This window comes from Dioscorea cayenensis, chromosome 1 (genome assembly GCF_009730915.1).
Source record: "Dioscorea cayenensis subsp. rotundata cultivar TDr96_F1 chromosome 1, TDr96_F1_v2_PseudoChromosome.rev07_lg8_w22 25.fasta, whole genome shotgun sequence".
Classification (NCBI taxonomy): Eukaryota; Viridiplantae; Streptophyta; class Magnoliopsida; order Dioscoreales; family Dioscoreaceae; genus Dioscorea; species Dioscorea cayenensis.
The window spans coordinates 29400813-29420253 of record NC_052471.1 but is presented as its reverse complement, the minus strand read 5'-3'; the positions used below and the strand labels follow the sequence as shown (position 1 = coordinate 29420253).

The following is a 19441-nucleotide window of genomic DNA, read 5'->3' as shown; positions in this document are numbered from 1 at the left end:
AAAACCTTTAAAATGAAACAAGTAAAAATGATGGGAGGGAATACTCAACAAATTTTTATATTTTAAATAAAAATAATTTTAGAAAGTTAATATAAATTTTTATAAATTTTAGATTATTAACTAATATTAATCTATTTTTTAATTAATGTAAATTAGTTAAAATGGACAAGTAAAAAAAAGCCCGAAAAGAGTACTTTATTATCAAGTGATTAGGGGCGCATGTCAGCAGGAGTTACTATAGTTGGGCTCACCTCATGAACTAATCAACTAGCACCAAATTGCAAACCTCTTGATCTCCATTTCTCTAGTATTTCAGATCTGTTTTAATACCACTTGTAAAATGATTGGATCAACAACTCAGAAAATTGGTCTGATGGATGTATTTCCGATTTTATGTTAAATTCTCTAAAATTATTTATATGATTTAAATGAGATATTTAAGTGGAGGATAAGTTAATTATTTTTTTAAAATAAAAAATAAATATGATCATAAGGATAAAGTCAAGGGTTAATATAGAATATTTCAAGCATATAAATACAAAAATCAATATTTAGGAACTGTCAACTGCTGACCATTTTTGGGAAGAAAATAATAGTTTAATATGAATGATATTTTTTTAGGTGTGAGGTTAGCATGTTTATTTTTCAACTCTTCCATGTCCTAGGGATTTGGGGTCTATTCCAGTATTCCATGTCCAAATTTTTAAAACTTACTATCCATATTGATGACATTATGATAATGTTCAGATATTAACACTTTGTGTGTGTGTGACATTAGCTGATTTAACTTTTTTACCCTGCTGACGTATTTTTTTCACGATCTTTATCACTCCTTGATTAACATGTCACACATGTCTCACTTAAGGCGTTCATTTCACTGTAAATGAGAGAAAATGAGGGAAATGCTACTTCTTTGAAGTAGGGGAAGTGATATCACTTTCAGAATTTTTCTGCTCATTTGCCGAAAGTGAGAATAGAACCGAAAGATTTAGGTGTTAAGTTCTATGAGTTCAAAAAAGACTTTAGAAATAAAAAGAAATTAGTTTTTATAGATTGATTCACTTCCCCCACTTCAGTTAAAAAAATACTGAAATGGGTTTAGTTCAAAATCCACTTCAGTCGGAGTGGGAGACCTCCTTTCAGCACAAATAAATATCAGAAGTGGGGGAAGTTAGACCACTTCCCCTTATTTTCTCCCACTTTCTCTGAAATGAATGCCCCCTTAACTGGAAATTATAATAATTGATAGTAATATATATATTTTTTTAATCTTTAAACACATTAGCTCCCTCACATTTTTTTTCTTCATTTTCCGTATCAATTTATACTTGAGTAGGATAATTAGGAAAACTTGTAGCTATAGAGTCATGTAAGAAATAATAACCTCAAAGTCATTTAAAAAGTAATAAGTTGACCGATAACACTCAAAAGATAACATATGTGATTTTTATATAAAAGTTCAAGAGTTTAATTTTGTTTTTCTATGCAAAACAAAAATATAGTAGATGTGTATATATGGTAGTTTATTTACATTAGGTTTAAATATCAAAACAGTCCCTTTATTTTATGTTTTTTATCCTTTTAGTCCCTCTAATATAAAATCTTCCCTTTTGGTCTTTATATTTGTACATTTTCATCCTTTAGCTATGAAATCCGCCATTTTAGTCCTCGTATTTACACATTTTCATCCATTTTGGTCCTTTTAGTTCATCAGCTGGAAGGACTAAAATGGCGGATCTGTCAATTAGAGAGACCAAGAGAATGAAATGTACAAATACGAGGATCAAAAAAGCCGATTTTATATTAGAGGGACTAAAAGGGTGAAAAACATAAAATAGAGAGACCATTTTGATATTTTGACCTTTACATTATTAAACATGGGCAAAACCAAAAGTAGAGACACTAGTAAAATTTTTTTCAGGTAATTATAATACTTTTAATGTTTATAATATCTAAATATTTAAATTAATATGATAATATTTTGTTTAGATCATAAAAATGTGTAATGTGCGTGTGCCTAACTTTATAAAAACTTTTAGTAATAAAAGAAGTTTAATAAGTTGATGGTGTTATACAACAAATATAAATAAGTTGTTTTAATATAATATGCATGTTAAAGTGGATGAACTATAATTTAGTTGTCTTTATAAAGAAGGATTAATTCTACAATGTTTTTAGAAAGTACAAAATTATGGGATGTAGTTATCTCTTTTGTATGTTTAGTTTAGAAGTAGTCCACCGAAGTGATGAAAGTCTTGAAGTGTCACTTAGTTAAAGTAAAAGTTTTAGTTGAAATGTTCAATTTTATGTGTTTGGTTGAAAAAAGAAGTGTCAAATCATTAACCATTTTTTTAATTAATAAAAATTAAAATTAAAAAAATGATGAAAATGAGGTCCTAATCACCACTTTATCGTGTGTTGAAATTACCTCTTTGTACTTGTGAGGTTGATCTTATAAATATTTATCATAATAATCTTATTTAAAAGATTTATAACCAATAAAGGAGAAAAAAAATAAATAATTAAATAATTAAAAAATGATAAAAGATAAAAAAAAATAATGAATAAATAAATAAATATGGATTATTTTAATCACCCACATGAAACAACACGGCGAAAGTAAACTTTGACCAAAATTTTCCTAAAGTCAAAAAATGAAGTGAAAGATTTTGGAAATGATCACTTCTGCACTTCGGTTTCTACTTCAATGAACCAAACAAGTGTAAGTGTCACATCAACTCCCGCTTCTGTTATTTTAATCTTCACTTCAGTGAACCAAATACACTCTTAATAAACATATCTGGATATCTCACATGTTTGGTATGGATAATGGTGGTAGATCAAATTGTGGTTTATGTTTTTCCTGATATATGTATTTAAAATGATGTTATATTATTGCACTATTTTTTATTGAAAATAATTGTTTTATTTGATATTTTTTTAATAATAATAATAATAATAATATATCTTACAACATCACCTATTTGGTAAAATTTATGCTATTATTCGTATTAAATAACAATAAACATTTTTGAAGATACATCCCCACCCACACATCTAATTTAAAAGGCTTTATGAGGCCAAGTTCTCTATATACCATTACATAATGCTCACCATCGTGGTTTATCATTGTATCATCAAGTTTTATGAGCTTATTTATTTAATATATATATATATATATATATTTAAAAGTTACTATTTCTAGAACTTACACCTTACACCTTTCAAACCTATGAACATAGAATGAGAGATTCTCAAAACCAGACTAAGAAATTCAATTTATAAACCAAAGATTGGCGGTGAGGACTAGGGAGGGACTCTATTTGACATACCATTAAATGGACAAGTTATCCTTCACCTAAGCAAGAGAATTAATGAGGCAATCATTCAATTTGATAAAATTAGTGCACTAATGGGAACAATCACTCCACATATATATATATATATTATTAATGTGGAAGACCAACTTACCAACGTGTCGAGACAAGCAAATTAATATTATTAATGGGACAATCACTCCATGCCCTTCACTATTATATGTATTTTTTTCGAATGTGAACAAATCAGGTGTCAGGGGCAGGCACATATATGAAATGCAATTGTAAACTCAAGAACACATGTACCTTCACCCTGGATAGGTTGAGGTTCAAACTTGACTTTTTAAAAAGGCATAAATACCTTATGTAAGGGATCCTATGGCAATAGACCAAAAGATATAACTACTTGCTTTTTTTTAAAAATACATTTATCTAATTTTGGAAATTTATGAATATGCTTGATAAAACAACATTTGGAAGTTCTAAAGTTTCTTGTTTGATTAGGAAATTTGAAAAGTATCAGTCTATTTTATATTTGGATAAAGAAGATAACAATCAGTACCGAGAATATAACCATCTCTTAAATTCATGCACAAATACATTCATTGCATGCGGACATGCTCATCCCTAAAAATCGTCATAAATTTAAATTTATTTAAAAATAACAAATTTTATCATCAAAAATAAATATATCATATTTTTAGAAAAAAATTTATATTATGAAGAAATGCCATCTATTCCAACATGAATTCAATTTTGGATTTTCCCTTGTGGACTTCAAAATTTTAATTATATGTTTTACTTTCTTAAATCAATGTGAAAATTAATAGTTCACATATATTATAATGTATTATTTGTGAGTTTAAATCAGTTGAAGAATAACCTAAACTGTTAAAACAGACAATTACCCTATTTGGACCACTAATAATAATTTTAAACCTTATATATTATTAGGGATATTAGTATATGGTCATATGTTATCTAGGAACGTCTTTAGTTTTGAATTCTAGGAACATATCTATCATAACCATTGGATGCTAATCCAAGGACTATAAGCTTTTTCCCTATTTTCACACACAAGAAGCTTTTCTCTGGCCGGCCTTACGAGCCCTTCTCCGGCACTGACCCTTGCTGCTAAGCCAACCCCTTCCCTCAAATCCATTCAAAATTTTGCCAAGCCAACCCTTCCCTTAGCTCGCTTGGAACTGCCAAGATTTTCCCTTGCTACCAACCCTGTCCTCCCCCATCCACATATTTCTTCTGTTAATTTGTTGGTGATTTGAGTTAGTGTTTTCATTGTTTGGTTGATGCATAAACTGTGAAGGTTTTCAATAAACCAACTTTCAATGTTTGTTAGTGATAGTAAGTGCCAAAAAAATGAAAAATGCACTTATGAATTGAGAAAAACTTGAAAGAAATTATCTTAAAAAAAAAAAAGATGTTAATCATATTCCAATTATTAAAGGCTCGCAACATTAGGAGACTGGGGAAGAGATCGTGGCATCCGGAGACGAAGAAACATAGTGTCCGGAGATGAGATAGCGTTTGCAGGTGAGGAAAACTTGCCAGAGGGGGAAAATCTCACAACCGTTAAATGATGATCTGACGATTGCGGTGGGAACATCCTTAGATTTTAAATTTAACAACGGCCCTTAGATGACTGACCCCCTTCATATATTACTTTATATATTTAAATCATAACAAATTAGTTTTTATAGTAAGATTAGTACAGGGATTTATCTAAGATTCCTGAAAATATGATTGAGGGAATATGTTATTTTCATATTTGGTATAAGATTTATGAAACTATTCTTCAGAACTAATTATTCTTAGATGTATATTATTCCCACAACTAATGGCTTTCTATATTCTCATGGAAGGGTTAGATATAAAATATTTCTAAGCCATAAAAATAACTTTATATGAATAAAATGACAAAAAAAAACACCTCCAATTTCTATTCCGACCCCACATCCACTATGATTATAGAACATTAGACTTTTATATTTTTATTTTAATCTCTTTTATTTATTTTATTAAACCATAACTTTATTTATAAGAGTGGATTTGTTTCTGCTTATTATTACTATACTACTACAGCATTATAAAATACTATTAATTAGGTACTTCACACAAATGAACATTGGCCCTCATTAGATGTAATTTAATGGTAATTATTGAACATTCTTAAATTTAAAATCTACAGACGTCACCGAAGACATGCCAATGTATATATATATATATATCTATGGGCACACATGTCCATTGATGACAAATGACAATATTCATCTCATAGCGGTAAGGCAACCACACGTCTCCCCACGTGTCACCCAATAAACACCTCCACGTCACCATCCAACCAAGTCCTCGTCCAGATTCAATCCCCACCGTCAAATCGATTCACTGAATCAGTTTCTCATCCCACGCTCGCTACCGCCGCCACATAGCCCACATACACATTACACGTGCCATCACTCTTTCCTTCCCTTAACCCTTCCATTGACTCGTGGAGCCCACATCCATCTTACACGTGTGCAACGCCAGGTCATCACTCTATCTCTACAAACACCAAAAATGGACTCCCTTCACTCAATCACACTCGTTCATTCTCATCTCAACGGCTGTGATTCATCACAATGCTAAAAACGCTGTTAAGAACCAAACAGCCATAGTTTCATACAAACAAAAGGATAAGAACCTTAAGACTTGGTATATAAAAGGGACATAGACCTGCAGTTTAAGGGTATGCCTGCAACTGCAAGGTGTTTGATGAAATGGCAGGGGAGGAAGAAGAAGGCCAGAAAAGCAAGCAGAGGAAATGCTGTCCATTGAGGAGATCAAGGAAGGGGTGCATGAAAGGGAAGGGAGGGCCGGAGAATCAGCGTTGCACTTACCGAGGTGTCCGGCAGAGGACGTGGGGAAAGTGGGTGGCTGAGATCCGTGAGCCCAACCGTGGTGCAAGACTCTGGCTAGGCACTTTCAACACCTCATTTGAGGCTGCTGTTGCTTATGATGGTGCTGCTCGTGCGCTTTATGGCCCTTGTGCTCGGCTTAACCTTCCTGAGTCAAAGACACAGATCTCACAACCACAGACTTTGTCTTTCTCTGGCTCTTGTTCTGGTTCTGTGTCTAGCTCTCCGGTGGAGACTAGTACTGCTAATGCTGCTGCAGTTGCATGTTGTGGTGGTGGTGGTGGTGGGGAGAGTGAAGGGATGAGTGGAGGAGGGAGGGATTGGGAGGAGTTTCTGATGAAGTTGCCAAAGGCTGAGGATATGGGATTAGGGAGGGTTTAGGGAAGTTGCACCATTGCTAGAAGGTACCAGTTTTTTAGATGGTGACCTTGATGGGGATCTCATGATGAACTTTGAGCAGCCTTTGCCATTTTCATGGTGTTGATGGTCATCATCTTCTTCTTCTGAAAAATTAAAGCTCTTGGTTTGTTCTTGCTTTGTAAATTACTTGTAAAAAGGTGGTTGTGTGGAGTGTCATGGTATATAATATTGCATTACATAGTTATAAGTATAGAAAGTTATAGTTGTGGTGGTGATGGTGATGGTGATGGTTGTTTTAGCAGGAGTTTGTAGTTATGGTTGTGGCTTTGTATATGTTTCTTTGGTACAGTGCTTATGAATATATATATACATAGAGTTAAAGATGATGAACTTGGTTTGCTTTTTTGTGATATAGTTAGCTCTGCCTACACTATGTATTAACTGTTCATATTTGTTTAATCAGATGGTGACATGATGAGAATTTCTCTTTGGTGTGCGGTCACTTGTTTTAGACATGCCTTGCACATGCTTGCTTGCCAAATTTTCATTAATAATGCTTTATATATATAAAAGCATTTTTTGCTTTTTTAAATATAGAAATATATATTGGCTTTTGTAGGGATTATCTATATGGATAAGGTTTTTTTTAGAGAAAAAAAAATATTTATGATTTTCTGGAATGCAGATCCAGTCCTCATAGGGATGCTGATGAACTGGAGCAGTCTCCTTCTGCTGCTCCTTCAGAAGTCTTCTTGGTAATCCAAATGGGTTGAAGACCATATCAACAGGTGTTCTTTTTTGCAAATAGGGCATATTTTGCCTAGGCAAAATTTTGGAATGCTGATGAGCCGGAGTAGCCTCCTTCTGCTGCTCCTTCAGAAGTTTTCTTGGTACTCCTAATGGGTTGAAGATCTTATCAACATGTGTTCCATCTTGCAAATAGGGCATATCTTGCCTAGGCAAAATTTTGGGATGCTGATAAGCTGGAGCAGCCTCCTTCTGCTGCTCCTTCAGAAGTCTTCTTGGTACTCCTAATGGGTTGAAGACCATATCAACAGGTGTTCCATCTTGCAAGTAGGCATATTTTTCCTAGGCAAAATTTTGGAATGCTGATGAGCTGGAGCAGCCTCCTTCTGCTGCTCCTTCAGAAGTCTTCTTGGTACTCCTAATGGGTTGAAGACCATATCAATAGGTGTTCCATCGTGTAAATAGGGCATATCTTGCCTAGGCAAAATTTTGGGATGCTGATGAGAGCTGGAGCAGCCTCTTTCTGCTGCTCCTTCAGAAGTCTTCTTGGTTGATTCTACGTGTTGTTTTATGATTTCTGTCTATGAATATAGACTTTTTGGTTGATTCCACGTGTTGTTGCTTTATAATTTTTGTCTGTGGATATACTCTATTGCATTACTTATCCACGAAGTTCCATTTATACATTTTCCGTGGTATTCCTCTATATATCAGGGTTTTGCTCAAAGTTTTTTTTTGGTATTATCTCTTCAGCTTGCGGATATTTATATGTATATCTAGTATTTTTTTAAAGAAAAAAAATTAATATTCCCCAACATGATTTCTTTATATGGATAGGGATTTTTTTCCTTTTAAAGGAAAATATATTTATGATTTTGTCAAAATCCAGATCCAATCTGCATCAGGATACTGATGAGATGGAGCAATCTCCTCTTGCTGCTTTTCCAGAAGTCTTCCTGGTTGATTCCACGTGTTGTTACTTTATGACTTTTGTCTGTGGATATACTCTATTGCATTGCTTAGTCACGGGGTTTCATTTATAGTTTGTACGCGGTATTCCTCTATCAGGGTTTTGCTTATAGTTTACTTGTGGTATTATCTCTTTCAATTTGCAGATATTTACATGTATATCTAGTATTTTTTTTTAAAGAAAAAAATAACTATTCCCTAACATGATTTCTTTATATAGGGATTTTTTCCTTTTAGAGGAAAATATATTTATGAGTTTTAGAGATCCAGATCCAATCCTCATCAGGATACCGATAAGCTAGAGCAATCTCCTCATACTGCTCCTTCAGAAGTCTTCCTGGTTGGTTCCACGTATTGTTACTTTATGACTTTTGTCTGTGGATATACTCTATTATTGCATTGCTTAGTCATGTGGTTTCATTTATAGTTTGTACGTAGTATTCCTTTATCAGGGTTTTACACATAGTTTTTTTGTGGTATTATCTCTTCCAGCTTGAAGATATTTATATGTATATCTAGTATTTTTTTAAATAAAAAAATGACTATCCCGAGCATGATTTCTTCATAGATAAGAAACAATTCAATATTGTCGTTTTCTGATTCCACATGTCGCTGCTTTGAAGCTTCCATAAATTAGATATATTCTACAATATTACTTTATCAGAATTTCAGTATAACTTTTTATATGATATTACTATACTAGGGCTTTATTTATAGTTTTCCATCATATTATTTTATATGTATTTTGACCATAATTTTATCATCATTATTCTTTTCTAAAAATAGAATTCCGTGTCTGTGAAGTTTCTAACTCTACATGTCATTGTTTTATACAATAATTGCCAGTAGTACATGTATGATTATCTGTCACTATAATAAATTTCTTATTATTTTGATGTAAGGTATCATTTTGACTAAATTTTAATAATAATTTTAACATCATTACTTCTCTCAAAAAATATCAGGGTTTTGCATGCAAAGTTTTATTTGCATATTCTATTGTTGTATAAAAAAACTATTTTCAGTGATACAAGATCATGTGAAGGATAAAAATTTATATTTTCCATCATTTTTCAATCATTTTGTTACAGTCATATTGTTTTCCATTTTCATTTTACATTTTATCATAAAATTTTTTTGCCAACTCTGGTTTTTTTTAAAAAAAAATATAGAAAAGTTATAAATTCAAAACTCCAATCTTTAACTTGAGAAGGAAATGAAGTATGAGACAACTCCCCTGTTGTAGATGTACGTAGTCACACAACCCTATCTTGTATGACCCTCTAAATATATATTTCTTAATAAAAAATATTTTTTTTTATAAAATGCATGAACTACCAAAAATTAGCACAGATAAATCAATAGGTTATAAATTAAAGCCCCACTTCATTCCTACAATACCAAGAATTAAAACTACGGTACTCAAACCAATCTTTACTAGCATTATCAACCAACACCAAAAACATAAAAAACATAAATTTTTATTAAATTTTCTATATAAACACAATACAATTAAACATATGTCGATAATATAAAAACTCATGCATAATAAATGCAAATTATTAATGACCAACCTCACATACACCACCTCAACAAATTATGTAATTAACCAGACTAACCCAAGCATTCATGGACATGCACTTACCTTTCTAATTAAAGAACCTCAAGTAAATTATATATATGTGCTACTTCAAGGCAAACAAATATAACAAACATAAACTTCTTTATTAATCCATGTAGTTAAACATAATACACACCCATATGTTATATATGTATATCAATCACTAGACATGTTCCCATAGTCTCTCAACAAGTACATCCCTATTCGCTAATTTCATTTTTACCGGTGATAACCCTAATTCTTCCTCCACTCATCAAGGATCGCCGGTAATGGCACAATCATTGTTTGGGATAATAGTTTGATGTGCCAAGATGAGCTCGAACAAAGGGCGTTACATGACGTGGCCGGGGTCTGATACAACGGTTAGTGCCACAGTGCCGTTGCCGAAGAAATCAGCCTTGTGTTAGAAAATAATGCATAAATTAACATCTCTTTTTATCATAATCATTGAAAAGGAAAGGAAAGAAAAAACAATATAATAGATTCAAATAATCAGAATAACTATTTATATTCATATAACACTTTACATATATGGATCAGTTATATGCATGTGATATGTGTGATGATGTATGTGGGTCTCTATTTATGTTGTCTTTATTTGCTGGAGATGATTTGTCAAAGTTAACATGGGTTTAAATAGCTCAATGAAATTATATCAGCATATACATTGGACCATATGAGTAAGTGTTACGTTAGCATGGCCTATCAATTAACAAAGGATTAAAACAGAAATGGCAGTGTTATTTCTCTTTATCTTTTCAGGATAAGTACATCTAGAGTTTTGGTGGTCAATGAATTGATCTACAACAAGAGTGCCAGAGAGTATTCATTCATTGTTTATAAGAAGCACTTTGTACTTAAATTCTGATTTTATTATATTTTTTTAAGATAAATTTGGTTTTAATAAATGTGGATAAAGCACAACTGTAAACTATTATTACGAGAATAAGATGGACCTTTCACTTAAATAAAAAATAAAATAATTGTAAGTGGCATCTAACAATGCAAAAAAGAAAAAATAATAATTTAAATCTTATTTTAATTAACTTTTAAAATAAATATTAATTTAAATTTATTATTTACTTAGTGAATAGTTAGTACTTCACTGTTTTTACCTGTTCAAGCTCTAAATCAAATAATAATAATAATAATAATAAATTTATCGCCTATCTAATTTTTCTATTTAACAATTAGTTAATCTAAGGTTGAAGCCGTACATCAAAATAATAATAAAAATAAATTTATAGTCTACATAATAAATAGTTCGTGTTTCAATATGACTTTTACCGGTCAAAAGTCAAAGTTCAAGCTCCACCATCTCGAAGAGACTCATTTATGGAAAAAAATGGAATAAAATTTTATAACATATAATAAATTATAATTTTTTTACATACTTGGTTATTAATTAATAAAAAAATTAGAAGACTAAAATATTGTATTTAATATCGACTAATAAAATTTACGTGCATATGTTACAAAGAGCACACAACATGCATAAAAAATATTCATACATCGATCTTAATTTACCCTTCTAAACTTCTAAATTTAAGTACTTTTCATTCATGGATTTTTGCTCAATCAAGGTTTTGCTCATAAGTTTTTTTGTGGTATTATCTCTTCGAGATTACAGATATTTATATGTATATCTAGTATTTTTTTAAAAGAAAAAATGACTATTCCCCAACATGATTTCTTTATATGGATAGGGGTTTTTTTCCTTTTAGAGGAAAATATATTTATGATTTTTCGAGATCCAGATCCAATCCGCATTAGGATACCGATGAGCTAGAGCAATCTTCTGTTGCTGCTCCTCCAGAAGTCTTCCTTGTTGATTCCATGTGTTGTTACTTTATGACTTTTGACTATAGATAGACTCTTTTGAATTGCTTAGTCACGTGGTTTCATTTATAGTTTGTACGCGGTATTCCTCTATCAGGGTTTTGCTTATAGTTTTTTTGTGGTATTATCTCTTCCAGCTTGCAGATATTTATATGTATATCTAATTTTTTTAAAATAAAAAAAAACTATTCCCCAACATGATTTCTTCATAGATAAGAAACAATTCAATATTAACGTTTTCTGATTCCACGTGCCGTTGCTTTGTGGTTTCCATAAATTTGATATATTCTACAATATTACTTTATCGGAATTTTAGTATAATTTTTTATGTGATATTACTATACTAGAGCTTCATTCATATATAGTTTTTCTATCATATTATTTTATATGTATTTTGACCATAGTTTTATCATCATTATTCTTCTCTAAAAATAGAATTTCGTGTCTGTGAAGTTTCTAATTCTACACGTCATTATTTTATACAATAATTGTCAGTAGAAAATACATGATTATCTGTCACTACGATGAATTTCTTATTATTTTGATGTATTAATGTATGGTATCATTTTGTCTAAATTTTAACAATAATTTCAATATCATTACTTCTCTCGAAAAATAAAATTTTTTGCATGCAAAGTTTGATTTGCATATTTTATTGTTGTATAAAGAGATATTTTCAGTGATACAAGATCATATGAAGGATAAAAATTTTAAATTTTCCATCATTTTTCAATCACTTTGTCACAATCATATTGTTTTCCATTTTCATTTTACATTTTATCATAATTTTTTTTTTCCAACTCTAGTTTTTTTTTTTAAATATAGAAAATTTATAAATTTAAAATTTCAACCTTTAAGGAAATGAAGCATGAGACAACTCCCCTGTTGTAGATGGAGTCACACAACTCTCTCTTGTATGGCCCTCTAAATATATAATTCTTCATAAAAAAATAATTTCTTTTATAAAATGCATGAACTATCAAAAATTAGCACAGATAAATTAATAGGTTATAAATTAAAGCCCCACTTCATTCCTACAATGCCAAGAATTAAACTATGGTACTCAAACCAATCTTTACTAGCATTATCAACTGACACCAAAAACATAACAAACATAATTTTTTATTAAATTTTCTATATAAACACAATACAAATTAACATACGCCAATCATATAAAAACTCATGCATAATAAAGTAAATTATTAATGACCAACCTCACATACACCACCTCAACAAATTACGTAACCAGACTACCAACCATTCATAGACATGCACATACCACTCTAATTAAAGAACCTCGAGTAAATTTATATATATCCTACTTTAAGACAAACAAATATAACAAACATAAACTTCTTTATTAATTTATGTACTTAAACATAATACACACCCATATGTTATATATATATAATTAATATATCAATCACGTAACGTAGACTATACATGCATGCATGCATGGCCATGCACGTAGATATCAAGAATCACAGATTCATAGTCCATAACACACCAAATTTACAAGCTCACCGGTGAGATCTCACCCTGAAGAGGCACGGTCGAACCCAAGAGCCCTCCCCATTCCAACCCTTCTCATCAAGTATAAACAACACACAATCGCTAGACATGTTCCCATAGTCTCTCAACAATTACATTCCTATTCGCTTTCATTTTCTCCGGCGATAACCCTAGTTCTTCCTCCACCTCATCAAGGATCGCCGGTAATGGCACCATCACTGTTTGGGATAATAGTTTGGTGTGCCAAGATGAGCTCGAACAAAGGGCGTTCGATGACATGGTCGGGGTCTGATACAACGGTTAGCGCCACAGTGCCGTTGCCGAAGAGATCAGCCTTATGTTAGAAAATAATGCATAAATTAACATCTCTTTTTTAATCATAATCATTAATTAGAAAAAGAAAGGCAAGAGAAAATAATAGATTCAAATAATCAGAATAACTATTTATACTCATATAACACTTTACATATATGGATCAGTTATTTGCATGTGATATGTGCGATGATGTATGTGGGTCTCTATTAATGTTGTCTTTATTTGTTGGACATGTTTTGTGCACATGAAATTAAACACTGAGTGACATTTTGGACAAAACTATTAAGTTAGATTATCATTAATGGTCAAAGTTGACATGGGTTCAAATAGCTAAATGAAATTATATCAGCAAATACATTGGACCATATGGATAAGTGTTACGTTAGCATGGACTATCAATTAACAAAGGATTAAAACAGAAATGGCAGTGTTATTTCTCTTTATCTTTTCAAGATAAGTACATCTAGAGTTTGGGTGATTAGTGAATTGATCTACAACAACAGTGCCAGAGAGTATTCATTCATTGAAGCACTTTGTACTTAAATTCTGATTTTATTATATTTTTTATAGTAATTTTGGTTTTAATAAATATGGATAAAGCATAGCAGTAAATTATTATTATGCAAAAAAAATTGACTTTTCACTTAAAAAAATGAAATAGTTGTATATGGCATCTAACGATGCCAAAAAAAAAACTTAATTTAAATTATATTTTAATTAACTTTTAAAATAAATATTAATTTAAATTTATTATTTACCGAGTGAATAGTTAGTTCTCCACTGTTTTTACTTGGTCAAGCTCTAAATCAAATAATAATAATAATAATAATAATAATAATAATAATAATAAATTTATCGCCTACCTAATTTTTCTATTTAACAATTAGTTAATCTAAGTTTGAAGCCGTACATCATAATAATAATAAAAATAAATTTATAGTCTACATAATAAATAGTTCGTGTTTCAATATGATTTTTACCGGTCAAAAGTCAAAGTTCAAGCTCCACCATCTCGAAGAGACTCATTTATGGAAAAAAAAAAAGGAATAAAATTTTATAACATTTAATAAATTATAATTTTTTTACATACTTGGTTATTAATTAATAAAAAAATTAGAAGACTTAAATATTGTATTTAATATCAACTAATAAAATTTATGAGCATATGTTACAAAGAGCCCAACATGTATAAAAAATATTCATACATCGATCTTAATTTACCCTTCTAAATTTAAGTATTTTTCATTCATGAGTCAAAAAATGATATTGTGGTATTCCTCTATCTGGGTTTTTCTCATAGGTTTTTTTGTGGTATTATCTTTTCGAGCATACAGATATTTATATGTATATTTAGTAATTTTTTTAAAGAAAAAAATAGCTATTCCCCAATATGATTTCTCTTTATATGGATAGGGATTTTTTTCCTTTTAGAGGAAAATATATTTATAATTTTTTGAGATCCAGATCCAATCCGCATCAGGATACCGATGAGCTGGAGCAATCTCCTGCTGCTGCTTCTCCAAAAGTCTTCCTTATTGATTCCATGTGTTGTTACTTTATGACTTTTGTCTGTTGATATACTCTATTAAATTGCTTAGTCACACGGTTTTATTTATAGTTTGTACGCGGTATTCCTCTATCAGGGTTTTGCTCATAGCTTTTTTGTGGTATTATCTCTTCTAGCTTACAGATATTTATATGTATATCTAATTTTTTTTTTTTTAAAAAAAAGACTATTCCCCAACATGAGTTCTTCATAGATAAGAAACAATTTAATATTGACGTTTTCTGATTCCACGTGCCGTTGCTTTGTAGTTCCATAAATTAGATATATTCTACAATATTACTTTATCGGAATATTAGTATAATTTTTTATGTGATATTACTATACTAGGGCTTCATTCATATATAATTTTCTATCATATTATTTTATATGTATTTTGACCATAGTTTTATCATCATTATTCTTTTCTAAAAATAGAATTCTGTGTCTGTGAAGTTTCTAATTCTACGTGTCATTGTTTTATACAATAATTGTCAGTAGTACATGCATGATTATTTGTCACTATGATGAATTTCTTATTATTTTGATGTATTAATGTATGGTATCATTTTGTCTAAATTTTAACAATAATTTCAATATCATTACTTCACTTGAAAAATAGAATTTTGTACATGCATAGTTTTATTTGCATATTTTATTGTTGTATAAAGAGATATTTTCAGTGATACAAGATCATAGGAAGGATAAAATTTTAAACTTTCCATCATTTTTCAATCAATTTGTCACAATCATATTGTTTTCCATTTTCATTTTACATTTTATCATAAATTTTTTGCCAACTCTGGTTTTTTTTTTTAAATATAGAAAAGTTATAAATTTAAAAGTTCAACCTTTAACTTGAGAAGGAAATGAAGTATGAGACAACTCCCCTGTTGTTGATGTACGTACGTAGTCACACAACCCTATCTTGGACCCTCGAAATTAAATATATAATTCTTCATAAAAAATAATTTTCTTTTATAAAATGCATGAACTACCAAAAATTAGCACAGATAAATTAAAAGGTTATAAATTAAAGCCCCACTTCATTCCTACAATGCCAAGAATTAAACTATGGTACTGATCAAACCAATCTTTGCTAGCATTATCAAATAACACCAAAAACATAACAAACATAAATTTTTATTAAATTTTCTATATAAACACAATACAATTAAACATTTGTCAATAATATAAAAACTCGTGCATAATAAAGTAAATTATTAATGACCAACCTCACATACCACCACCTCAACAAATTAATTAACCAGACTAACCCAAGACATGCACATACCTCTCTAATTAAAGAACCTCAAGTATATTAGATATATATATATATATGCTACTTCAAGACAAACAAATATAACAAACATAGACTTCTTTATTAATCCATGTACTTAAACATAATACACACCCATATGTTATATATATATATATATATATAATATACCAATCACGTAACGTAGACTATACATGCATGCATGGCCATGCACGTAATAAAAAAATCAGAGATTCACAGTGCATAACACACCAAATTTACAAGCTCACCGGAGATCTCACCCTGAAGAGGCACGCTCCGGAGCACCCCAGTCTCGACGGTGAGGCCGGGGACTAACCAGAAAAGCCCTCCCCATTCCAACCCTTCTCATCAAGCAGGGGCGGAACCAAGGGGGGGCTAGCAGGGGCTGAAGCCCCCCCTCGGCGCCGGAGAAAATACTTTTTAAATAATATAAGATTTGATGGTTTTCGATTTTTCTATACTTAATTTCATGTAAAATACAATATTTGGACATATGAAATTGTGAAATGTGGGTGTGCTTGAGTGGTTAGTGGGTTTATCTATAAGGTATGTGATCCTTTGACCCACTCAAGTTCAAATCCTACTTAATGCATTTTTTTTCACATTTTATTTTTCAAATTTAAAAATTACTATTATTTCAAAATTTTAATAAAATAAATCTTATATACAAATTTTAGTAATTTAAAAAAGTTTGAATTGATCATGAGGCCTAACATATATACATATATGTTATAATATATCGTATATGATAGAGTGAAACAACATAAGTGTTTTTATAAACAATAACTTAGTTGTTTATAGTGAGAGGGATCAATTTTACCATATTTTAAAAAAATACAAACTTGAGATGTATTCTTATTAGTTAAATTATTAAAAATCTCATATATTTACTATCAGTAATAACAAAATTTTAAATTATACTTTATGTTTTTTTTTTAATATGTGTATTCAAATTTTGGTTATATTAGCACATTATTCTTCATTTAAAATAATTATTTTATTAAATTATTTTTTTACTTTTTATTATTATTTTTTTTTGCCTTTAGGCTTCAGCCCCCCCTACAATCATGCCCTGGTTCCGTCCATGTCATCAAGTATAAACAACACCCAATCACTAGACATGTTCCCATACTCTCTCAACAAGTACATTCCTATTCGCTTTCATTTTCTCCGGCGACAACCCTAATTCTTCCTCCACCTCATCAAGGATCGCCGATAATGGCACCATCACTGTTTGGGATAATAGTTTGGTGTGCCGAGATATGCTCGAACAAAGGGTGTTCGACGACGTAGTTGGGGTCTGATACAACGATCAGAGATGCAGTGCCGTTGCCGAAGAGATCAGCCTTGTGTTAGAAAATAATGCATAAATTAACATCTCTTTTTATGATAATCATTGATTAAAAAAGGAAATAGAATGTTGGAAATAAACGCTGATGATGCAGAGAAATGGGCTGACTAAGGCGTGCAGATACACTAACCTTAAGAACAAATTCGTCTCCTTTGGATGTAATAGGATCAAGTAACAACGATGTTCTCCCTGTTTTTTTTTCTCTGGTTCTTGCACTAGAACAAAGAAAAAATATTGAGCGCTCAGTTTGCAAGGGAAGAGAAGCAAAGATAAGAAGAGAAAGGAGAAGTTACCTGAAACTGAAACTGGTTCTGGGATTTTTAATTTTTTAGAAGACGAAAAGGCACGAAAGAAAAAGTTGTATCTCTTCAAAAAATATAAAACAAATGAAAGAGGTCCAAAAACAAAGCATAACCACGAAACCAAAGTTGAAAACTGATGAATAGTAGTATATATAAAGTGGGTAAAGTTTTCATAAATAAGCAATATGGTACTAAATAATATATGAATGTTTTGAAAATTAAAATGGGTCCAATATACATGGGCCTCCAACAGAGAAAACAATAGATTCAAATAATCAGAATAACTATTTATACTCTTATAACACTTACATATAAATCAGTTAAATGCATACCATATATGTATGATGATGTTTGTGGGTCTCTATTTATGTTGTCTTTATTTGTCGGAGATGTTTTGTGCACATGAAATTGAACACTGAGTGACATTTTTGACAAAACTATTGAGTTAGATCCTCACTAATGGTCAAAGTTGACATGGGTAAAAATGGCTTAATATAATTATTTCAAACAGAAATGACACTGTTATTTCTCTTTATCTTTTCAAGATAGTACATCTAGAGTTTGGGGATTAGTGAATTGATCTCCAACAAGAGTGCTAGAGAGTATTCATTCATTGTTTAAAAGAAGCACTTTGTATTTAAATTCTGATTTTATTATATTTTTAAAAGTAAATTTGGTTTTAATAAATGTGGATAAAATACAACCGTAAACTTTTATTACGAGAAGAGGTTGATGTTTCACTTAAAAAAAATAAACTAGTTGTATATGAAATCCAACAATAAACAAAAAAAGCTTAATTTAAATCTTATTTTAATTAAATTTTAAAATAAAATATTAATTTAAATTTATTATTTACCTAACACATAGTTAGTACTTCACTGTTGTTACCTGTTCAAGTCCAAAATCAAATAATAATAATAATAAATTTATCGTCTAGCTAATGATTAATTAGTACTTAACTATTTTTACTTGTCAAAAGTGTAAGGTTGAAGCCCTAAATAATAATAATAATAATAATAATAAATTTATAGTCTACATCATTTATAGTTCGTGTTGCATGATTTTTGCCTGTCAAAAGTCAAAGGTTCAAGCCTCCACCATCTCAATGAGATTCGTTTACATTTATGGGAAAAAAATGAAATAAATTTTTTTAACTGGTAATAAATTATATATTTTGCATACTTGGTTATTAATAAAAAAAATTAGAAGATTTAAATTGTATTTAATATTGACTAATAAAATTTATGTGTATATGTTATGAAGAGAGTAGAGCACACAACATGCATCAAAAATACTCCATTCATCATAATATACCCTTCTAAACTTCTAAATTTAAATACTTTTTATTTTTGG

At 30.3% G+C, this 19441-nt stretch overlaps 1 protein-coding gene across 1 annotated transcript; it reads left to right on the top strand.

Moving 5' to 3' along the window:
- The first annotated feature begins 6091 nt into the window (after window positions 1–6091).
- LOC120258554 (dehydration-responsive element-binding protein 2C-like) lies at window positions 6092–6610 on the top strand. The gene has a single exon (XM_039266017.1). The coding sequence runs from the start codon at window positions 6092–6094 to the stop codon at window positions 6608–6610; it is 519 nt and encodes a 172-aa protein (XP_039121951.1).
- Window positions 6611–19441: the final 12831 nt, after the last annotated feature.

Bases quoted from the DNA above. Each gene is read 5' to 3' on its own strand.
- LOC120258554 (XM_039266017.1), top strand. From the start codon at position 6,092: ATGGCAGGGGAGGAAGAAGAAGGCCAGAAAAGCAAGCAGAGGAAATGC.